The sequence below is a fragment of the Plecotus auritus genome (assembly GCF_963455305.1).
Source record: "Plecotus auritus genome assembly, chromosome: 4".
NCBI lineage: Eukaryota > Metazoa > Chordata > Mammalia > Chiroptera > Vespertilionidae > Plecotus > Plecotus auritus.
In genome coordinates this window covers 94805308-94829840 of record NC_137775.1, presented here as the reverse complement: position 1 = coordinate 94829840, position 24533 = coordinate 94805308, and the positions used below count along the sequence as shown (strand labels likewise).

General features: G+C 42.4%; 1 protein-coding gene across 1 annotated transcript in view; it reads left to right on the top strand.

The window, feature by feature from the left end:
- DNAH8 (dynein axonemal heavy chain 8) overlaps positions 1-24533 on the top strand; it is a gene marked incomplete at its 3' end in the record, with an annotated part of 280160 nt that overhangs the window by 182386 nt on the left and 73241 nt on the right. The window contains exons 63-73 of the mRNA XM_080664997.1: positions 1475-1578; positions 3111-3287; positions 5245-5412; positions 5856-6071; positions 9466-9603; positions 10746-10873; positions 11475-11646; positions 13338-13493; positions 14387-14542; positions 19160-19342; positions 23533-23638. Coding sequence (XP_080521123.1) covers positions 1475-1578; positions 3111-3287; positions 5245-5412; positions 5856-6071; positions 9466-9603; positions 10746-10873; positions 11475-11646; positions 13338-13493; positions 14387-14542; positions 19160-19342; positions 23533-23638 — 1704 coding nt within the window. The remainder of the gene's footprint in view (positions 1-1474; positions 1579-3110; positions 3288-5244; positions 5413-5855; positions 6072-9465; positions 9604-10745; positions 10874-11474; positions 11647-13337; positions 13494-14386; positions 14543-19159; positions 19343-23532; positions 23639-24533) is intronic.

Below are 24533 nucleotides of genomic sequence, written 5' to 3'. Positions count from 1 at the left end.
AATCCAAGCAGGTGGCCTGTTTTTGTTTTTGTTTTTTTTTTTTCTAGAACCATTCCTCCCCCCTCCTTCAACTCTGGGCCCACTGGTTGGGCAGTGAGTGACCGCGGTCACTTGGGAACAGCCAGCTCTTGGGAACTGACCACAATTTCATTTTCCGGTTTCATTGCAATTTCCCTCAATTTGTATAAACTTTGTGAAGTTAATGCTTCTCAAACTTCTAACAAAGGAAAAGGCAAAACAGGAATAAACAAAAACAAAGAGAGTTTACTTGAGAGTGATGGTTTTCTGAGGGTTCAGTATATATAAGTAGAAAAAAATATAAATTGGAATCAATTATAGGTCCAGAAAGCATCTGACCCAAACACTCCAAAATACCTTAGTGCTGTCCTTTTATTTCTCCTACACAAAACTGGGTCACGGAGCCTAACTGAGCTCAAGGGCGGGAAGTTAGGTGATGCTGGGAGCAGCGGGAGAAAGCTCCTCGCTGTCCTCGCGCTCACCTTCCCACAGCAGCTTCGCATGATGCTCAGGACCAGCTTTGTGCTGACCCCATGTGCTGGCTCACGGGAGCCAGGGTTAGTTAGGAATTGTATGATCTGGTTGTTAAACACAGCCTTTATTAAATTAAATTACATTAACTCACAATTAAATAAAGTATATTAAAAGTGAAGGCAAAAACTACTCAAAACGTATCACTTCTGAGTTATTTTTACTCTGTTTTGCTATTATTATTGTTCTTGAGGTTATGTCCATTCTACCTGCATGATAGAAATATCGCAGCGTGCCACTGAGAATCTCTCGGTAGCTTCAAAACAGCCATGTGGGAGTATTTACACCATGGACACCGAAAATATACAAATGAGTGCTTCCCCTTCCCCGTCAAGAGACCAGATGCTAAACATTCACTGAACACCTCTGCCTAGAACCCAGTTGGAATGTGAGAAAGCTGGTTGGTTGTTGTCCTCGCAGCGTTGAAAGCCACAGAGCCAGGCGCACGGTTTTTAGCGGTTATTTTTGTTTTTATAATGAAGAGGACAACAAAAATGTTACTAGATGATGTGTCTCATTTGCCCTCTCAGCAACAATAGGATTCAAAGGCAAAAAATGACAGCCACAAAGTGTTTGCAAGGCCCAGGGTAGCGTGGGTTTGTCAAGCACGTTTCTCGACTGATGCTTGTCAGGCAAGTCCAATGACTGACGTTCTCGGTGTGGCCCTGGGACTTCCCTTCAGTGTGGCCAGATGATATTCTTCCACCAGAGCGATTTTCTTCACCCCCTGCTGAAGCTCTCAGAAATATGGCCAGGATTGTTGCTCCTAGGATATGTGCATTTTTAAAGCCTTTGTCCGTAATTAATTACCTTGTGTTTGTTATAGTACTTCTATGGTGCCTTATAAGTAGTAAATGTTGGATAAATATTTGATGGAGGGGTATTCATAGACTCAGCAAGCGTGTACATATGTGCATTTGTAAAGGTCTTGACAAGCTCATGGAGGCAAGCGAATCGGTTGCGAAGCTCTCGCAGGACCTTGCAGTGAAGGAGAAAGAATTGGAAGTGGCGTCTGTGAAAGCAGATGAAGTGAGTTTGCATTTGTTTTATCCCAAGCGGTGAGGAACATTTTTCCAAAGTAAAGAAAAAGCATTTAGAAGCTTACAGGGTATAGACTTAGACTATTTCTGGTAAGATAATGTTCCCAACGACCAACAGATATTTTGTTTAACTCATACCAAGGCTGTTCGTTCTTCTCTGGCTCGGTCTCTCTTGTTCTCTCTCATCTGTGTATGACATTTCTGCTTGACTGCAGTTATATTTGGTAAGGTCCCTGCATACTCTAGGTTTCTAGGATGTCCCAAGTCTCATCTGAAGTTTGTGTCAAGCAGGGGGAAAAAAGAGGAGGAGTTGGTGACGTTAAAACAAAAAGGATACTGCTCCCAGGGCATAGGGATATAGTGCTGCTCCTTTATCTATGCGCCCCCCACCCCCCACCCCTCAGGCTGTGTCAGCTTCCCCTCCCTGAGGGCCAGGTAGGAATTGACACTTAAATCTTGACCTTTATCCAGTTGCTGAAAGGAGAGAGAATCAAGGGAGGCACTTAGCAAAGTTCTGGCATATGGTAGGCACTTAGCAAAATATGAGCTATTTTTATTGTTATTTACATGAGGCTTAATATGGTTTCTGATCTTATTCCATTACACTTACTTATATTGTTTTAATTTTTAGAAATTACATACAGTTGAAATACCATTTTTCTGAAAGGTTAAATATCTATATATATAAAAGCCTAAGCAACTGTTGTGACAGAACAATCAGTACAATTGGAACAACTGAATGACCGGAATGACCAGTTGCTATGACATGCACTGACCACCAGGGGGCAGACGCTCAATGCAGGAGCTGCCCCCTGGTGGTCAGTGCACTCCCACAGGGGGAGTGCCGCTCAGCCAGAAGCTGGCGAGTGCAGCGGCGGAGCACTGGGGTTGGGGGGGTGTGGCGTGGGGGTGAGGGCGGTGTGCCTGGCCTGGTTCAGGCTCCTCCCCGGCCTCCTGCCTCTTCACTCACTGCTGCATCCCTAGGGGATGTCTGAATTCCGGTTTAGGCCCGATCCCTGCAGGCCAGGCTGAGGGGACCCGTGCACAGAGCCTCTAGTTTATATATTCTAAGCCTGAAGAAAGCTTAGGAAATAACAAACTGCAAGGACTGCTCAAAGGAGTTACTTTAATACACCTTAAAATATAGATGACTCAGCCCTGGCCCGGTGGCTCAGTTGGTTGGAGTGTTGTTCCATGCACCAAAAAGGTTGCAGGTTTAATTCCCAGTCAGGGCACGTACCTAGGTTGTGGGTTTGATCCCTGGTCGGGGTGAATAAGAAAGGCAATGGAACAGTATTTCTCTCTCACATCAATGTTTCTCTCTCCCTTCCTCTCTCTCGCAAAATCAATAAAAACATCTTTGGGTGAGGATAAAAATAAGCATATATATCTTAGATGGGGAATAAACTTGCTCTTATTCATGTTTTACATTTTAGTGAATGAATATTCTCTCAGTACTCAAATCTGTAAATGCTGCTCAGAGGTTTCTGTTTGCTCTCATGTGTTTCCTCAATTTAACAGGTATTAGCAGAAGTCACAGTAAGTGCTCAGGCTTCAGCCAAAGTGAAAAACGAGGTGCAGGAGGTGAAAGACAAAGCCCAAAAAATTGTGGATGAAATCGACAGTGAAAAAGTAAAAGCTGAGAGCAAACTCGAGGCCGCTAAGCCTGCCCTGGAGGAGGCGGAAGCAGCCCTGAATGTGAGTAGCACGTTGCTGTCCCCCCCACACAAGTCCTAGCAGCACCGTGTTCCACTGCATGAAATAACTGGAAGTTCTGTAATCACAAAACTGAGTCTGGAAACAATCTTTTCTTGGGTCAAGTTTTCCAAGTTCTAATTTGTTTAAGTCTTTATGTCCTAGAGCTTACTATTTGCATCCTGTAAATCGGCTTTCCATGAGAACTGAGGACCGTACTGGCGATTAAGGCCCAAGACATGCATAAGGGATTCAGATCACTTAGAACCCTATTCAGATTGTCATGAGCCCCTTTGAGATCCCCATGTGGTTCCCGTTGCTCTCAGGATAAGTCCCCAGCTAGGCGTTCAGGGCTCTGAGGGCACAGCTCTGGAGGCAGGCACATCTGCATCTGCCTCTCAGGGCCACCGTTTCTTTCTTTTTTTTTTTTTTTAAATATATTTTATTGATTTTTTACAGAGAGGAAGGGAAAGGGATAGAGAGCCAGAAACATCAATGAGAGAGAAACATCAACCAGCTGCGTCCTGCACACCCCCTACTGGAGATGTGCCCACAACCAGGGTACATGCCCTTGACTGGAATTGAACCTGGGACCCTTCAGTCCGCAGGCCGATGCTCTATCCACTGAGCCAAACCGGTTAGGGCAGGGCCACCGTTTCTTAAGTAAATTGACTTAACTTCCGTGGGTCTCCATGGGGATTGTAATTCCTCACTGATCCTTGTAAACGTTAAAAGTCATGAGTGCCGTTTGCTGGGCACGTGGAAAATACTCAATAAATATTAGTGCTGCTGCCGCTGCTGCTAAGCTGGCTTCTCTCTTTTCCTTGAAGTCTCGTCGTCTGTCCCCACACAACATGACCAGACATACAGAAAAAGCTCTAGGCTTTTGGAAGAATCATGGTGTGTAAATGAGTCTCTCCCTCTGCCAGGAATGCTTCACCTAACCTCCATTGCCTAGTAAGAGTCAGTCTTCAAGACCAGGCTCAGACCTCATCCCGTCCAGAAAATGTTGGTTCTCCCAGCTCTCCTTTATTTCCCCATCACCCCCATGCTTCTGTTATGACAGATAATCCTAGTTTAGGGTAATTGTGTTTTCTCTCTCTGCCTCAGAAAAATATGAGGACAGGGCTATTTTTGTTAGTTTTATATGAGAGAATGGCTGTAGTTGTTATATGAATGAATAGATTTATGATAATCACTTAATAAAATTGTGACCAGGGCACATTCTTCATCCCCACTCCCTTTATGGATTCCATGATGGTGATGATGAGAGAGAGAGAAAGAGAGAGAGAGAGAGAGAGAGAGAGAGAGAGAGAGAGAGAGAGAGATCACTGAATCAAATGGGTCTTAGGAGACTTTCTTGATTTATGGGATGTCCTGGTCCACCTTGCCTTGAATGTCTGGTAATGACTTTTTCCAAACCCAGCTCACTATAGAAACTGTCAAAAGACATCTTTAGGAGGCATGTGTTATAATACCTTCTCCTGTCTCCTTTGCATTCCTCCCCTTCCATGGTAGGGCAGCCCTCAAGGTGCAGGCCGAGGGGAGGCTTCTGCTCCTCAGGCCTTGCTCCTCTTTGTTATCCACACAGAGGACAGGCTCTGTGCTTTGAAGATGCAAGTTACCTAAATGTCACCCATCATTGAAGCTTGTTGCTAACAAAGGCCTGGGGTGGGGGTGGGAGAGGGGGTGGCAATGATGGTAGTGATATTCCAAGGAACTAGTTGAGGGCAATAGAAGGGGGAGAAAAACACTAAAATAAACAAAAATCCTAGAATCACAATGCAAGAGCTATTAGGAAAAAATCTTGGAATGCAAACACTTGAGATAATGTCAGAGTTTGGGGAGAAAATGCATTTTAAAATTTTCTGCTTTTGTTATTTAAAAGTATTAGATTGCCACATGACTATGAACACTACTCAACAACAACAAAAAAATTGATTCCTTACCCCCAATACAGACGATCAAACCAAACGATATTGCCACGGTCAGGAAACTCGCAAAGCCCCCGCATCTTATTATGAGAATCATGGACTGCGTTTTGTTACTCTTTCAAAAGAAAATTGATCCTGTGACTATGGATCCAGAAAAACCTTGCTGCAAGCCGTCCTGGGGAGAGTCGCTGAAAGTAAGTGAGAGCTACTTTATAGGCCCCGTGCGGCGCTTGGGTGTCCTCAGCCCGGACGCTCGATACAGAACACACAGGCTGGCCGGTGAGAGTCGACCGCTGCGTATCGAGTAGTGTCTCTTAATCTGCATCTCCCAGAAAGTAAGTAGGGAAAGAAGTTTAGGCTGAATGCTTGCTTTCTGCACAGTCTGTCCGGAACCAGTGGCCAGTACTGGCAGTCCTGATGTCACCCCATTTACTAGTAAATGCACCCCCTGGACAGGAAGCTGGGGGAACTTTGATCTTTAGAAATGAGAGGACAGTTTGCGGTTCACAGATTTAGGCTGACCCCTGTCCTCGCCTTGATTTGTATGGTGGAGCCAATCCGCTTTACTCCTTGGAGCCCCTGACTGGGGAGCAGGCAGGCCTCTCCTTGCCGACCTGCCGGTGGTGGTGTTTTGCAGCTGATGAGTGCCACGGGATTCCTGTGGAGCCTGCAGCAGTTCCCCAAGGACACCATCAACGAAGAGACGGTGGAGTTGCTGCAGCCGTATTTTAATATGGATGATTACACTTTTGAAAGTGCCAAAAAAGTCTGTGGGAATGTGGCCGGTCTGCTGTCCTGGACACTTGCTATGGCAACATTTTATGGCATCAATAGGGAGGTGCTGCCTCTGAAGGTACGTTTCCCTCTTTCTCCCAGTAACTCGTGGCTTAGTAAAACCAAGGCTTCGTGTTACTGCTGTTAACAGGCAAAGCATCATTCTGACTAGTAAAGGTAGATGTCCCAGTTGCCGACGTTTCCCTTTTTTCTGTGTGCTTTCTCACCGTCTCGCGTTGTTTTTACATCTGTTACATGTTTTGGGCATCTCGGGCAAGAAAATGGAATGAACTTGTTAACTTGGACCGTGAATGAACTTACTGGGAGTGACAACCAAGGTGTCATAGAAGAGAACTTGCCATTTCTTTAAAGTTTGGGGATAAGGTTTGGAGACTGAAATTGGTTGCTATATTCCAAATGAAATTTATAAAAATTAGTATCAACATTCACATTTCAAAGACAGAAAGGGCAACTTACATGCATCTAAGAAACAATAAAACAAAATTTAAAAGAATGAGTACAAAAGAAGAGAATTCAGGGTGCCTCAGACTTCCCACCAGCCTAATGCTAGAACAGAATGAAAAACGCAGGCAGAGTGCTGAGGAGGGCAGTTCTGTGGTCCGAGGATTCAGTATCTGGCCAAGCTGCCCTCCGTGTCTGAGGGAACCAAAAAACCTTCTCAAGGATGCAATTTAAATATTGAGGGTAAATACAACACACACACACACACACACACACACACACACACACACACACACACACACACACTGCTGGGCCAGACTGTCCTTCATATCTGAGGGAACAGAAGGACATTCCCAGGAGTGCAAAGGAGACATAAAATAATCCACCCAGACAAACACAGCCCCGCTGCCCACCCCAGACCCGTGCAGATGAAAGAGTTGCAAGTGGTTGCTCTGTGGAATGGGAACTGGTAAGGAGGTGGGCAGGTTGTTGGTTTTCATAGTAAGCCTTTTAGAAGGGATTGCCTCTTTAAACTGTGTGCTTCGCGACAAATAGAAAATAAATGAAAAATAAGAAAGTTTTAACAAAGGGAAATGATGAGAATATAGAACAAACACACCCAAACAAAAAGATACTAAGAGAGAAATGTTATATAAATTTCAGAATTCAAGAAAAAAAAAAAAGACTTAAAAGAGCTGTTATTTTTTAGTGATAAAAATTTTTATTCCTAACAATTAAGTCTATGGTAAGACTTAATTGTAATAATTAAATATAATAATATTAGGTACATAAAGCAAAATCCATAGTTACTTTAGGTGGAGATTAATAAAAATAATATTATAATTTGAGATTCTGGCGCAAAGCATCACTTCAGCACAGATGGTGTGGGCCTAGCGCTGGCTTTCTGGGTGTGACCTGTGCACATTGTGTTAAGGGCCCGTGCTTGGCTCAATCCTCTGCTGTCACCCTGTTGATGTTCTTAATAATATTGGAACAAGGATCCACGTTTTCATTTTGCACTGGGCCCTGCAAATTATTTAGCCAATCTGAAGTAGGCATAAATTAATTATATAGAGGTTTTACACCATATTATTTTAAAGTTTGAAATGTTACTTGAACTTTTTAAAATATAAACAAAGAATATGATTGCTATTGTCCAAGAATCTATATATATAAAAGACTAATATGCAAATTGTACCCTCGGGAGTTCGATCACTTGCTATGATGTGTGCTGACCACCAGGGGATGCCACAGAATGAAGGAAGGCCCTGGCCAGCCCTGATCACTGGCCAGTCCTAGGGACCCTACCCATGCAAAAATTTTGTGCACTGGGCCTCTAGTCATTTATAAAAATGGATCATGTTCAATGCAAAAATCGCTGAGGCCTTGTTCTTTGATAATAAGCAATAAAATTAGAAAGTTTACATTTTAAAAAGTCAGTCACTTTCATTTAGAAAGTGATGACAAACAGCTAGCTACCAAAACTTTTGAGAGGTGGTAAAATGATATGTTCTTTGCCCTTAAATGAATCAAAGATACTAAATCCAGTACATACTCACTTATAAGCACACATATGCACCAAGTTTGAGGAAAGTGGAATAGAGCTAATAAAAATAACATTAAAAATTAGAAGAGAGAAAAGTAGAATTAATGAGTAAATCTAGAACTAAATGGTGCTTTGCAAAAACAAAATATGAAATATATTCTTAGAAAATCTAATCAAGAAGAAAATATAGAAGAACAAATGAGAATAGAAAGATAAATCCACATAATCACAGATGTGTAGATTTAAGTAATTAAAAAACAAATTGTACACAGTTATATGTAAATACATTAGAAAATCTAAATGAAGTGAAAATTTCCCGGGGAAAAGGGCTAAATTCAAATAAATGAAATATTGAAAAAGAAAATGAGAAAATTTTCAAAAACCTTCTATGCCAGAAGGCTCTTGGGCTAGCTTACTTTGCTGATTAATTACTTTATATGTATAAGAAAATATAATTACCATGTTGTAAGACTTAGAAAAAGAAGAAAAACTACTGTTGCAGTAATTTCACTTCAAAGAATCACTACCAAGGAATCCATCCACAATGTTTACATTCCCAACAGTACTCAGCCCAGCATTACTTATAACAATTAAAAAAAAGGGGGGGGATGTCTGAAAGTACCGAAAAGGTTATGAAATGGTGATACATCCAAATTGCATATTATGCAGCCGTATAACTGATGTTCACGAAAAGGTTTTAAGGATGGGGAAATGATTCTACTACATTAGGTGAGGGGTGGGGGTGGGGGGGATCAAAATGCCAATGATCAATCTCTTAATACAATATTCAGACTATCATTGGGTAAAATCACTGGTAGTTTTTGTTCTCCTTCCTACACATTGCTGCAGTGTCCATGCTGTTATGCCCAGATTTCGTGATTCCCAAAGACCACGAGGGAGCCGAGTACGATGCAAAAGCAAAGAGCCTTTTAATCGAGCTAGCTCGAGCTCAGTCCCACACACACACACACACCGGCGCAGCGGCGAGGTGGAGAGAGAGAGAGTCAGCCCCCAAACGCGCTGATTTATAGGGGGCCTGGGAGAGGTAGGAGGGGTGAGGTAGTGTGGTCTCTGCTGATTGGTCGGGATCAGGTTGCACATGGGGCAGGGTGCGGCTTACCTTCCCCTTGCATTTCTATTGGCTAATCCAAAAGTGTGGGTTGGGCTCTTGAAGAGGTTCTAGGGCAGGAACCTGACTCCACGAGGTGGAGGACATAGAACAAAAGGAACATGGAGTCTCCCCGCCCTTTCACATGCTAACATTAATAATGTTTCTTTTAAAAGAAAAAGAACTTTAATGAAGTATCTTCAAGACCCTCTGCTTCCCCAGCTGAAAACACTGACACAGGCGACCTCCAGACATCTAGGGCAAAATCATGGGGGGTGTGGTTTGCCTACTGATTGAAGTCAGGTGTTTTGCAGCGCCAGTACCGCTCCGCACTAATCACCCCCTCTTCCTTCCAAGACTAACCTGGCCAAGCAGGAGGGCCGCTTAGCCGTTGCCAATGCTGAGCTGGGGAAGGCGCAGGCACTGCTTGATGAGAAACAAGGCGAGCTGGATAAAGTACAAGCAAAATTCGATGCGGCAATGAATGAGAAAATGGTGAGATTAAATACCCAAAGTGAAGGAAATGTGACGCAAGTATATGTTGTATTTAGAAATTAGGTACATGTGTATGACAAAAAAGGTTTACCTGAATGCCCCTCCCTGCTACCCTGCTAACGATGTCTACTTATTTTGGATCTTTGACCCTTCAAGTTCTTTTTACTCATCACTTTCCATGAGGGGAGCTGTAATGTCCTGCCCCGAGGGCACCGACTTTGCACTTGGGAAACTGGGTTTCAGGTCCTGCTCATGCACTTAATTAATTGTGAAGTTGAAGGTAATTGTCCTCAATTACCCATCAAATGGGGATCCTGATCCAACTTCTGAGGTCAGATGTGAAGTGGTGGCCTGGTTGTGAGGCACTGCCCATTTGCGCTGTCATTGTGAGGACACTGAACCTGGATTGGAAAAACGTGTGGCAGCAGCACCACCATAATGTACGCTTTCCACCATGCCGACACGGCGGGCTTAGTAACCTCAACTAGGTAACACTGAGACGCAGTAAGTAATTAGGAGGTGATGGGTTTTGGTTATTCGTTACCTTTTCTTTTAATATGATTTGTTTAATTATAAGTTTATATAATTTAATTTTTAATAACGGCTGTTTAATACCAGCACACATTCCCTACAACTTTAACAATTGGCTCTTGTGAGCGGACGCAAGCTTGCCTGAGGCACATGACTGTTTTGTAGAAATTTTCTGGGGGGAAATCTTGGTTAACTGCAAAGAACTCAGATTATTATTAAATCCAAGTCTTTTAAAAGCACTGTATTTTATTGATTTGATTCTATTTTGAAAATATTTAATAGAAATACTATTTTATTTTACTTTATTTAAAATTTTTTTCTTTCTTGATTAAGGTATTACATATGTGCCCTTATCCATAGAAATACTATTTTAATTGATATGATTTGTATTCTAGCTTACAAAATTGCTTTTCTTGAAATTTTGTAATGTAAAATAACTACTGAATAAATTATCAGAATTTAACATGTAAGGTTTCCCTTACACTGTATTTGTAGATTATATTAATTTTACACATTAAGAAATTCCTCCATGTATTTTACATACGAATATAATGGACATTTAATTCAGGGATTTAAGAAGTTCTTGAGACTTTCTTCCTTTATGAACGCAGGACTTGCTCAACGACGCCGACATGTGCCGGAAAAAGATGCAGGCAGCCTCCACCCTCATCGACGGGCTGAGCGGAGAGAAGATCCGATGGACTCAGCAAAGCAAAGAGTTCAAAGCTCAGATTAACAGGTATGCATGTTGGTCTTTGTTATACTCGCTCTCCATCTCAGGCACAACCCCAAATGCCACCTCTTTGTGACGCTAGAGAACATAAAACCCATCTCCCATGAAGAGCTTTCTCCTGCATGTCCGCATACCCATCGCCGAAATCCCTCCATCTGAGAAACTGATTGCAGCTTAAGTTCTGAGCTCTCAGTGAAACAGAGAGGGAAGCACCTTTTGTGAAGCACCTGTCATCTCGATCCTGGCTCAGCAGTGTGGGTTTTCAGTAGTGGGTGCTGCTGATACGGTTCGAGTTTGCCAGAACAATCTGTAGGCTGCTTCATTTGTCTACTCTCAGCATCGTGTGCTCAGGAAACAGAGGAGGGTGGTGAGAAAGGAGAAGTAGTCTCCCCAAGACTGATTCTGAACAGGACCAGCTGGGGGACCGGCAAAAGCTACTTCCCTCTGTCTCGCTCCCTGACCTTCCCCGCGTAAGGCCACTGCTGCTGCTTAGTGCACCCTCTCTCCACGTGTGGCTTCCAAGTGCGGGGAGCAAGGAAGGGGTTCACCAAGTAACAAGCCAAAACTCCTTACACTGTGGAGGGCGACTGTGTTTCCTCCTCCACAGACTCGTGGGCGATATTCTGCTGTGCACCGGATTCCTTTCCTACCTCGGGCCTTTCAATCAGATATTTAGGAACTATCTGCTTAAAGAGCAGTGGGAGTTGGAGCTGAGGGCACGGAAAATTCCTTTCAGTGAGAACCTGAATCTCATTTCAATGCTGGTGGATCCTCCAACAGTAAGTGTTTCTTTCCTCATCACATTATCTGAATGTCAGTCTCATTTTATTTCTTATTAAGAAGTCAAGGTACACCTACTTTGTTGTGTTTTTTTTTTTCTCCATTTAATTGAAAAGATTGTTTGAAAATGCTTACGAGCTCCAAAAATGGATTTTCTTTGTTGTATAAAAGTTACTCTGCGTTTTAAGAAATCCTCCTTTCCAATGAGTACCAGTTGCACTGCTGGGAACTAAAAGGCCGTTTGTGAGTTACAGACAGGCTGACACTGAGCTCTCCTTACAGCCCTTCAGTGCTTACACCATCCTCCTAAACCACGTGCTCTTGCGAACATCTTAGGCCAATGCAGACATTAACTAGGCCCCAAGCACTGGCATTAACCTTCTCTTGGTCATTAGCAATCCCTTATTAGTAGCATGCTCTGTGTCACCGAGGAACAGCGTGACCTACCTCCCCAGCCTCCCTCGTGGGGAATTTGCCGCCTCTGCCAATTCCCAGTGCCTCTTGCAGGGCTCCTGTGGCAGTGCATGCCTTCCAGGCCATTTGTATTCCTGAGCTGCTTTTCTGGTTTGTGAATATGCTCCAGTTGCCCTAGAGACACCATGCTATTAATTTCATGTTATCTCTACTTAAAAATGAAAAATTAGTCTTTCCAATTCAAACAATGTCGACGTGGTCCTGATAGGGACTAGATCAGGTCTTGAATATAGTGGGTCACTGGTGAGGCTGAGTGGGCCAGGATATTCCTTATTAATTACGGCCTTTGAAGGCAGCAGCTGGTTGGTTCATTGGATCTCAGGTGATTTTATGGACACGTGGAGGCAGGCTGGCAATTCCCTCTGATTTTGGAAAAGAAATATATTTTTTAAAAATGTCATTGATGAGCTCCTGCCAATATAATATCTTGTCTCTCCTGACTTCTGTCCCTCCAGCTATGCAACCCCGAACCCCACCAAAGCAGAACCAAGGTCAGGAAGGGGAAGTTTCAGGGGCTTATCCAGGGCTTATCTCCTCTGACATCTTTTTTTTTTTGTTGTTTAATCCTCACCCGAGGATATTATTCCATTGATTTTTAGAGAGAGTGGAAGAGAGAGGGAAAGACAGAGAGAAATATCGATATGAGAGAGACACATCGATTGGTTGTTTCTTACACGCACCCCAACCAGAGCCCAGGCTGGGGAGGAGTCTGCAACCGAGGTACGTGCCCTTGACTGGAATCAAACCTGGGACCCTTTGGTCCATAGGCCGACTGAGCCAAACCGGCCATGGCTTCTCTGACATGTTATCACCAGTATCCATTATCTCTGCCTCCTTCAGCCAGTCTGGACCCCACCCACAAAGCCAGCCTCACCATATTTTAAGCCCCTATGTTCTCTGAATGCTCAGCAACCAAGTTTCATGTAAATCAATTTAACAATATTTCCTCAAGCATGAAAACATAACATACAGGACTAAACTTAGTCTTGCATCATGAGAGAAAGGATTTATTTATTACAGTTTTGTTTTTTTTTTAATTTACTATTACTTGGTTCACATTTACAAGTTTGGGTTTTTTTCTGGGTACCTGTTACACGTTCTCAATGGAAAAATATATGTCCAAATTTTAAATTATTTTATATCGTGGTGCTTTTAACTACTAATGAAAGCATTCTCGTTCTCCTTCGAACGGCCATGTCCACTTCCTGTTATTCAGATTGGCGAGTGGGGACTGCAGGGCCTTCCAGGAGATGACCTCTCGATTCAGAATGGCATTATTGTGACGAAGGCCACCAGATACCCACTCCTCATAGATCCACAAACTCAAGGCAAAACTTGGATTAAATCAAAGGAAAAAGAAAATGACCTGCAGGTGTGTACCATTTGGTGCAGGGGAAAGTAATCTTGAAATCATGAAATTTCCCCCAAATTTCCGTTGAGTCTGCCAATCATAAAGTTGTAATCTCTGTAATTGTTTGCTAACTTACACCTCTGAGTTTTGTAACAGGGATTAGGGCAAAGCCTTAGCAATTTTCTCTCTTTTGTGCTCTTCCTTGATTGCACTCTCCCCTCTCTGTCCATTGGCCTGGCTCTATTGCAGATGTTGGATGTGGTTTCTATCCTTGGCCTTGTGTCTGGGCCTTGTGTCAGGAAAGCAGCCAAAGAACTTGTGGTTTAGGCCACTTGCATCACCTCGCTCAGGCACTTAGCATAGCATATGAGGGTCCAGTGTTGGAGTTGGTGTCTAATAAGGTGTTCATTTTCAGGTAGTGGGGGATGAGGGGCAGGATTCCAGCCCTCCTGACTCCCTGGGGGAATCTCATCACCACTGATATTTCAATTCAGCTTCCCATATGGACTGTTTATTGTTTCCTAGACACTGTTCTAAGCCTCCTGGATCCATATTTTTGCTTGTGCTGTTTCTCCTAATGAGGACATCTTTCTCCACCTCACTGCCCACTTCCCTTACATCCCAGATAAAAATCTGAAATATCTCAAAGTCCACATCCAACGCTACCTTCATCAAGACTTCTCTGCGTCTGAGGAGCGCCCCTTCTCCTCTTTCCATCACGGAGAGCACGTTACACACCCAGGACTTCCACAGGCCACGACTCACCGAGCTTTGAAAATTATGTTTGCTCCTTTTATTTTTATAAACAAGGCTTCCCAAATAGCCCTCAAAATTCCTAATCAACTCTTGATTTCCACTGAGGAAGAGGCACGTTCTTTGTGCCATTTGTAGAGTAATGAGCTCTTCGTTTTTAGGTGACATCTCTGAACCATAAGTATTTCCGAACACACTTGGAGGACAGCCTTTCCTTGGGCCGACCCCTGCTCATTGAGGACATTCGTGAAGAGCTGGACCCGGCCCTGGATAATGTGTTAGAAAAGAATTTCATTAAATCAGGCACCACTTTCAAGGTGAGCTTTGTAAAAAAAAGAAAGAAAAGGATAATGGTGACATCTACTTATCTTTTTGAGCATAGCAGTAAAGGCTTTTTCTTTCAAGTATTTGGTATACTGGAAAAAATAATTTCCAGACTCATGTTCAGTGTTTCCTTTAAATATATATAATATAGTCTGGCTGGTGTGGTTCAGTGGTTGAGTGTCGACCTATGACCCAGGAGGTCGTGGTTGGATTCCTAGTCGGGGCATGTACCTGGGTTGTGGGCTCGATTCTCAATGTGTGAGGCATGTAAGAGGCAGCTGATCAATGATTCTCTCTCATCATTAATGTTTCTGTCTCTTTCTCTTCTTCTCCCTTCCTCTATGAAATCAATAAAAAATATTAAAATACAGATGTGTATATATATATATATATATATATATATATATATTATATATATAACAAATATAGGGGGAGGGCAATTTCTTGGTAAGAGTAGCCATTTCACTGAAACTAAATAATATATTAAGGAGAGACATTGTCTAGTCATAATAATAAGATAATATTATATGTATTTTAGCAAATCCAAGAAAATTCATTTTGTAAGCCATATATACAACTATATAATAAAACCTGTATTTCATTGGAGAAAATGGCATTTTAATGGACATTGATTTGTTCATTTCTCTATTAACGTTCAGTCTAAATTCATGGACTTTGCTGGAAGCTATGGAATAGTGTTCCTGATTTTTTATTATAATTGTTTTCAGTCTGTTTCTTTTTTCATTGGTCATTCTCTACCTTTAGGCTTCTTCAGATTTTTATTTTTTGATGAATGACAGCCTTTCTGGTTGAATTTTTTTTTTATTTGGACAACTTAATTTTATGAATATCAGTGAATAAAATTTGAAATTAAAAAAAATTTCTCATTAAACAAGGAGATTTATGTAGAAAAAATTTTTTCATAATGTGAATTCTTTTATTGCCATGTTTAATATGCCAAAGGAGGTTGCAGACTCGCCCTTCCTGGAAGTCCTTTAAAAGACGCCCAATTTTTAAAAAAATATATTTTATTGATTTTTTACAGAGAAGAAGGGAGAGGGATAGAGAGTTAGAAACATCGATGAGAGAGAAACATCGATCAGCTGCCTCCTGCACACCCCCTACTGGGGATGTGCACACAACCAAGGTACATGCCTTTGAGTGGAGTCGAACCTGGGACCCTTCAGTCCGCAGGCTGATGCTCTATCCACTGAGCCAAACCAGTCAGGGCAAGACCCCCAATTCTTAACCGCAGCATCAAGGCCTGCTGCCTGAGAATGTGCTAGTCCCCCTAGCATGTGGATTACGATTAAAATCTAAGTCCTTTAGAAATGTTATAAATTCCACCTGACTTTGTTGTTATTGTTGTTAATCCTCACCTGAGAATATTTTTCTTTTTTTTTTAATTTATTTTTTTAATTGTTTGAAGTATTACAAATAGTAGTACATATGTCTCTTTTTTTTCCCCATTGACCTCCCCCCAGCTTCCCCTTCCCCGCAGTACATGCATTTACCTGCCCCCCCTCCCAGTGTCTTTTATCCATTGGTTATGCTTATATGCATGCGTACAAGTCCTTCAGTTGATCTCTTACAGCCCCCCCCACAAAATCTCCTCTGCCTTCCCACTGTAGTTTGACAGTCCGTTCAATGCTTCTTTGCCTCTGTATCTATTTTTTCCCCTTTTCTTTCCTTTAAAAAATCTTGCCTCTGCAGACTAGAAATAAACGTATAATAACAAAAAATGTTTGAGTCCCAATTTCAATGTCCAACAGTTCTGAGTCCCCGTTTCAATGTCAAACAGTTCCTTAAATGTACATGTCAGCAATGATATCTGGATGGTGGGCACATGGTGGCAATGCAGGTCCGACCCTCTCTGGTTTGGTCCTAGGCAAGCTGCTGCATCGCACAGCTTCTGACTGCTAGCGTGGCAAGGCGTCGTCAGCGTCTCCCATCTCTGGACTGTTTCTCCTCTTGTCTTCGTGGTTGGAGCAGACCTGTCAATTCCTCTCTGTTGCAGGAATCCACATGGTCTTGGAGTTGTTTTCTGAAAATATACAAACATATTCTCGACCAAAAGTTAATAAAGGAAACTTTTCTATATAATTCATTTGGGATCCTTTTTATTTTTGCCCAAACGATTTTCCTTTGTCTTATTTAGACATCATGTGTGTTTTTCATGGGTGTCTTGCTGTTAGCATTACAAATGAAAATTAATTTTGTAAAGTAAAAATTTTCTAGATGTAATTTACTTACAGGATATTTTTCCTTACATGATATTACCCTACTATCCCCCCTTTTTTTGATTAATGGAGGCTTTTGTAAATTTTATAATGCAGTCTTGATAACTTTAAATTTTAATTTTTTGCACAAAAATATGACTGCTTTAGTTTCATTGCATGTTCAGGAATTTTACCATGAGATGAACTACCAATAGAAATTTTAGTTAACACTTTAGGAACAGCTTTTTGTCCAGTACAATTAAATTTTCTTGAATATTCACTTATTTCAATTAGCCTATTTAAATTAATCTGAAAACTTGATTATTATTTTACTGTCAAATTTAATACTCTACCAACAATCTTAGTTTACCCTGTAAATATTAGTGGAAAGGATTATTTGCATTCTTGAGTAGGCCCTGAGCATTCCTGGTGCTAGGCTGGATTTAGATATAGGACAGCTGCTGTCAGCCAAGTCTCTGTCTTTTACCTGGGTCCCAATCTGAGCTGGGCCAAGTCATACTGTCTGTCACCTGTGTCCCGATCTGAGCTGGGCGTGGGAAGCAAAGCAGCCATGGGAGCAGGAGACCTCCCTCAGACGGGGTGAGGGTTCAGGCCCCTGCAAGGTTGGGGGGGTGAGGGTCTGTGCCCCACCTCTGATGATCCCCAAGTTCTCTCCTGATGGCCCCTCTGCGACTGTGCCTGTCTTAGGTTGTTCCTTCCCTGAGGAATCTTACCCGTCTCTGGCTAACCAGTCATCCTCCGGGGCCAAGCAGGGTGATGTGAGGTTCAGTTCTGTCTCCTTGGTAGCCTATGCCCCCGTGGCCTCCACACCCAGCACCTGCCTTGGGATCCTCTGGCCTGCTGGCGGGGCCCCAGCACTGATCACATATCTCGGGGAACTCAGGTTTCTTCTCCAGGGAGGGCCCAGCTCACACAATTGGGGGAGAGACAGATCCATGGTACCAGCCACCACGAGGCTTCAAGCTCAGCATAAAAAGAAAGCTCAGGCAACAGCTGAGGGCAATTGGATTGTAAGAAGAGGGTCCCTCTTGGCACAAAAGGCAAGAGGGGCCAATATAGAATGCTCAAGTGCCTTCCCAGCACCTTAATTCCTTCTAAAAGGGATTATATCCTTTCATATCCTCTTTTTTTTTTTTTAATTGCTGCCAAACATTCCAAGAATTAGTTTGTAAGTTTGTTTGGGATAATTGTACAATATGCTGTTGTAAAATATCTAAAATTATGACATTGTAGAATAATATCATGTAAGGATATTCTTTGCTCTAGGCCATGGCAATTCAATTTCAAACTGGCTGTCAATTTCTTTTTGTAACTTTATATAAACTTTGTCAGGGAGGCAAAAACACAAATTATTCCCCCATAACCCCCAACCCCCACTTATGCACCACCCCCTTGTTGTCTGTGTCCATTGATTAGGCTCATATGCATGCACACAAGTCCCTTGGTTGATCTCTCCCCCTTATCCCCACCCTCCCTTACCTTCCCTGAGGTATGACGTGCTGTTCGACGTTTCTCAGTCTCTGGCTCTGTTCTTGTTCATTTTTTTTTTTTTTTTTTTTTAGAGAGAGTGGAAGGGAAAGGGAGAGACACACAGAGAGAAACATTGATGTGAGAGAAACATTGATTGGTTGCCTCTTGCATGACCAGGACCGGGGATCAAGCCCGAGAGGACCACACCTGCAACCAAGGTCCATGCCCTTGACTGGAATTGAACCCAGGACCCTTCAGGCCTGGGGCTGACACTCTCTCCACTGAGCCAAACCAGCCAGGGCTCCACCTAATTTTTAGACAGCAAAACCTGTTGTTTTTTCAATATCCTGCAGATTGTAGTGTTTAAGATAAATGTCATCTTTCTGAAAAATTATATTGGCATTTTTCTTCTTTGGAAATGTTATTAACCCTTTCTGTTGTTAAGTGGGAAAAATATGTTGGCATGTTTTTTCTTTGAAAATTTTGTTAAACGTTTCTGTTGTTAAATGTGCTTCAGATATGACTGTGAAATGGAAGGAGAGATTATATATTCTATAAACATGACAAATTTCCATAGCAGGAAACAATTTTCTCAAGTGGAAAAAACAGTCAAGTCTTTGACTGAGTTTTTCTTTATTCAACATTTGTTTTGGATAAAATTTTCATTGAATTTGCTTGTTGTTATGGCTAAAAACATCTCCAAGCAGGACCACAGATGTAACTTATTCTAAAGGGATAGGCTTTATTCTTTAAGATCAATGATTAAAATTTCACAACTTTCTTTTGCAGTTCCTTCAAGTTTCACAGCACTAGCCTGTGGTAAGGTATTTCTTAAATTGAACCCATAGTCCTAGTCCTGTCCTCTAAGCTTTTTCAAACTTTATATTTGCATTGATGTAGGTGAAAGTTGGTGATAAGGAATGTGATATCATGGATTCATTTAAACTTTATATTACTACAAAGTTACCAAACCCTGCCTTTACCCCCGAGATCAATGCTAAAACATCAGTCATTGATTTCACTGTTACGATGAAAGGACTTGAGAATCAGTTACTAAGGAGAGTAATTCTAACAGAGAAACAGGTAATAATTTCTCAAGGTAAAGAACTTTTAAACTATAATAAATGTTTGAACTTTATTGGGAAATTGTTAAGTCTATGGACAAAAAAAATTAAGTAAATCCTGTTTACCTTTGTTAACATAAATATTTGTTTTGTAGTCTCAAGTCCTGTCAGGAAAGTAACTAACTCACCACTCCTCCAACTTCAGACCCACATACTCACAAACATACACACACACACACACACACACACACACACACACACACACACACATTCACACCCCTATTTCCACTTCCTACATCTGACTTTAAACCTTCGGGTATGTTGACTTACATCTCTATAGTCCTGTGGATGGATGATCTTAGATATAACTGAAAATTTCTATAAAATGAGAGAAAAAGAAATTGCTCTGAATGAGTATTATTATCACTGTAGTAGTTTCAACCACTACAAGCTAATCTATACTAATAAAAGGGTAATATGCTAATTAGACTGGGAGACCTTCCAGATGTCCTTCCGGACAAAGCCATGGTGGTGGGGCTGAGGCAGAGGCGAGAGGTGGTTAGGGGCAATCAGGCCAGGAGGGGAAGGCAGTTGGGGTGAGCAGGTCGGCAGTGGGGGGGAAGTTGGGGTAGAGCAGGCTGGCACAGGGGGGATAGTTGGGAGCGAGCAGGCTGGCAGGGGGGGCAGTTGGGGTAGAGCAGGCTGGCACAGGGGGGATAGTTGGGGGTGAGCAGGTCGGCAGGGAGGAAAGTTGGGGGCGAGAAGGCCGGCAGGCAGAGTGGTTAGGGGTGATCAGGCAGGCAGGCAGGTGAATGGTTAGGAGCCAGCAGTCCTGGATTGCGAGAGGGGTGTCTGACTGCCAGTTTAGGCCTGATCAGTTGGACATCCCCTGAGGGGTCCCAGATTGGAGAGGATGCAGGCCTGGCTGAGGGACACCCCCCCTCCCCCGTGCACGAATTTTGTGCACCAGGCCACTAGTAATCTAATAATATAGGAAGCCATACTTTTATTTTAATTAAGTGAAATTTGCACTAAAGAGGGAACGTATCCTATATAGTAAAAGCCTAGGTGGTGTCATGCCCTGGCACAACATCATCACAAAATGGCCGGCAGGGGAGGGCAGTTGTGGGCGATCAGGCCAGCAGGGGAGGGCAGTTGGGGGCAAACAGGCCGGCAGAGTAGGGCAGTTGGGGGAGGGCAGTTGGGGGCGACCAGGCCAGCAGGGGAGGGCAGTTAGGTGTCAATCAGGCTGGCAGGGGAGAGGTTAGGGGGTGATCAGTCTGGCAGGCAGAAGCAGTTAGGGGCAATCAGGCAGGCAGGCAGGTGAGCGGTTAGGAGCCAGCAGTCCCAGATTGCGAGAGGATGAAGGCCGGGATGAGGGACCTCCCCCTGTCCCCCCGTGCACGAATTTCGTGCACCAGGCCTCTAGTTTAAGTATAATTGAGGGTTCTAATAAAACAAAGAACAACTTAAGATGGGGTGGTTCTAAGAAGTTGACATAAGATTAAACTAATTGTTAAGATAAATGTCAGAAAACGTTAAATGTTATACACAAAATATAATTTTATATATATGCAGATATAAAATATATTTGCACAAATATAATTAATTTTAGTATTAAGGGTTCAGGGGAAAGGCAGGGTTAGAAATAGAAAGACCAGAGAGGCATAAAATGGGAGGGTGAGAAGATGGCAGAAGAAGACGGGACAAGGAAAGGAAAAAAGGCAAGAGATCCGAACAGATGGACACAAACAGAGAGGAAAGACATTCAAAAACAGAAGGAGGAATGACACTGACCACAAAGAAATAGAGAGACAGTGAAAGGAGAAGTGAAATCCTACCTCATTCATAGAGATGGTCACTTGGCACAGGCCTGGAAGGGTGGCCTGTCTGGTGGAGGGAAGGGCACAGTCCCAGCTTGCATGCTCATTTGATCCTAGTTAACAACAAACAACCCAGGGTTTATGCAATACAGAAAGAGAATCCATTCCACTTCCACAGCCAGGCAGAGAGAGCATGGGCCCCTCCATTCATGGTCTCCATCTCTTCTTAAGGTCTCGTGGTGTCAACTGGTAAAAACTAGTACTTCCTTTGTGGTCTGCCTGGTACAGTCGTTCTGTTCCAGGATGATTCCTCAATGATCCAGATCCCCCATGTAGGCTGCACTAGCTTCTGTGAGGCAGGCCCCTCCATGTCCCAGAGCACCTATACCCATTCTTCTAGGTCTGAGCTTCCTCTTCAAGAGATGTGCTAAGATGTTCACACCCGGCTTGCTGGAGAAACAAAATGCACACTTAGTCTGCAGGAGACCTCCTGACCATAATGTTAACCCTCCTAACAACCTGCTCTGAAACCCATTTTACAGGTGAACAAATGGAGACCAGAGAGAATAGGGTCTTAACCTATAAGAGCACACAGGCTTTCCACCCTGCCATACCTCCTAGGTAAACGTTACAGGTCATGCTGCAAAGCTCACAAGCGTCCACTGTACCGTGATGCTTGTGTTTCTGTATCTTACTGAAAGGGAAGCTAACGGTATTCATGTTGTCCACGTATTCCTATACTGCCACCCAGGGGTGACTCTTCTAATGGAAACAATACATTAGCTATTCCCCTGCAGACACAGCCAGGCTCGTCAGCTCTTCACTGCCACCTCATCACATACTGCGAACCTGATAGTGAGTGGTATTATACACTGTACACGCTGGTCTTGGAGTTGAAGGACAAGGCTATTAGGCCTTTCTCTGACAGTAGCTAGCTAGCTATGCATTTATATTGAAATGCTATTTGGAGTTAATATTTCTGGGTGCTCAGTTTCCCCAGACGTAAAGTTGATGAATAAATCCAGCAGATTTCAACTTAACAAATCCATTCTCTGCAAAGCCTTGAGATAAGTGCTGCAAAGAATACAAGAATGAATAGGACAAGTTCCTGCCCATTCGATGTACGGCTCTAATTGAGATGCATGTCGTGGGGGGTATGCAGATGGATGCTGTGCTGTGGCTCTTGATTGACGGGTTGGTTTAGGAAGACCTTCTGAAAATGGAGGAATTTCTGAAGCAGTTTTTCAAGAAACTTCCTCAACTAAGTAGTTGAAAAACACACTTCTGAGTACGAGTTGTGATTCTGCATAAAATCAGAAGAAAGTGCTATCAAGAATGTTATTGAGACTATTTCAGTTTACTCTATATTTAGCAAGAGTATTATATCCACGTTAAATTTCTGAGTTTGAAAATTGCACTATAGTTATGTAAGAGAATGTCTTGGATCTTAGGAGATTTGCTGAAGATTTTAGGTGTAAAGGATAACATTGGCAAATGGTTCAGCAATGATTATAATAAATATTATATAGAGAGAAAGAGTGATAAAGCAAAATGTTATTTGGTGAACCTAAGTAACGGGTTTGTGAGAGCTCATTGTACCAGTCTTGCAACTTTTCTGAAAGCTGGAAATTTTTCAAAATATAATTTTAAAAAACACATCATTTATGTATGAAAAATATACCTCCCAAACATCCAATTTAGCCCCTCTTGTAGAAGGAGCTGCAAAATAATGGGAAATAGGTCACGGACAACAGGGGGGTGGGGGCATATGTGGGGAGGGGTTTGGGATGGGAATGGGGGGATGAGGACAAATATGTGATACCTTAATCAACAAAGAAATTAATAAAAAAATAAAAATAATAATGGGAAATGGATTTGTATTGGCAACTGGCTATGCCAAATCAGGTACCTGGAGTTCCTACAGGCAGGTCCCAAGCGAAGAGCTCACTTTTGCCTTGAGTTGCCTCGTGGTTTCTTGGTATTAATTAATGCCTCTTTGTTTCTACCACTTCTGACTGCAAATAAAGTTAACATTTCTCCCAGAGGCAATGTGGAAACAGGGCCAAGAGAATGGGATGCTCTAATTTAAATAAACTGAGAGCTGGAAAGACAGCTGGGGATAATTGGGCAAAATTATTTTAGCAAGGTAATCACATGCATGCCAGTGTAAGTGCTATGGAAACCTAATGCTACTGAGCATAATTAAAAAAAACTGTCTAGAGAAACAAAAATATGGAAAAATAGGTTTGACTAATGGTAGCAATTTCTTGTCATTCAAAAGGCATTTTGGGTTAAACTTTTAAAAGTTTGTAATAAACACTGGTAAATTGGATTTACGGTAATAACTGGTAACATTCTGGGGTTGTTTTGTGTTTCTTAATAACAGGAGCTAGAGTCTGAGAGGGTTAAACTTTTGGAGGATGTGACTTTCAATAAGCGGAAGATGAAAGAACTTGAAGATAACCTCCTCTACAAATTAAGTGCTACAAAAGGTATTGTGTTATCACAACATAATCAAATAATGGATTCTGAAGAAGGATTTCTTGTATCCTCTTTTCAACGGCCCCATGATGACAGATGTTAGAAAATAGTTATCAATGCAAAGACAAGCGAGGCAATTTCCATGTAGACATTAAAGAGGGACAGCAGGGAATCTGATTACTGAATTAGCAAACAAGGTCTGAGCATTTGAGAATAACCATTTTCTTGATATAATTGCTCTCTCCTGAGAAAAAGAAGGGCTCCCAGGAGAGCTAGGTAACTCATAATAGGCTAATTTGCTTGCCCAAAGGAAACTAATGGGCTCCATCTATTTTTTTTAGATTCACTCTTTCAGTTGGCGTTGAAATGTAATCACCACAGTGGGCTCTGAGGTGTGTAATCTGTGGTGGAGGCACTGAAGCACCCAAGGCCCAGACTACCCTTTTTTTTATTGTTGTTAATCCTTACCTGAGGATATTTTTCCATTTATTTTTTAGAGAGAGTGAAAGGGAGGGAAAGAGACAGAGAGAGAAACATCGATGTGAGAGATCAATGCCCCAACCAGGGCAGGGCTGGGGATTGAACCTGCAATCCAGGTCCACAGGCCGACACTCTATCCACTGAGCCAAATCAGCGAGGACCCAGCTTACTCTTGGTTTGAATTGACCTCCCACTAAGAAGTCAGGTTCTGTCTGGGCAGTCAGATCATCGCACCACCCCCTGATTTGGGGATGTGTTCTCTGAATATGTAAAAATATTTTATCCCAAGGAAATAAAATCAACAAACACTACAGTGTTCTGAAGTAGGCAGCTTAATGACATGTAAATTCTACCATTAATTAGAAGTTTAATGATGAATACTTCCCAACAGCACTTTAATCCTTGGATTAAAATAAAATCTTAACC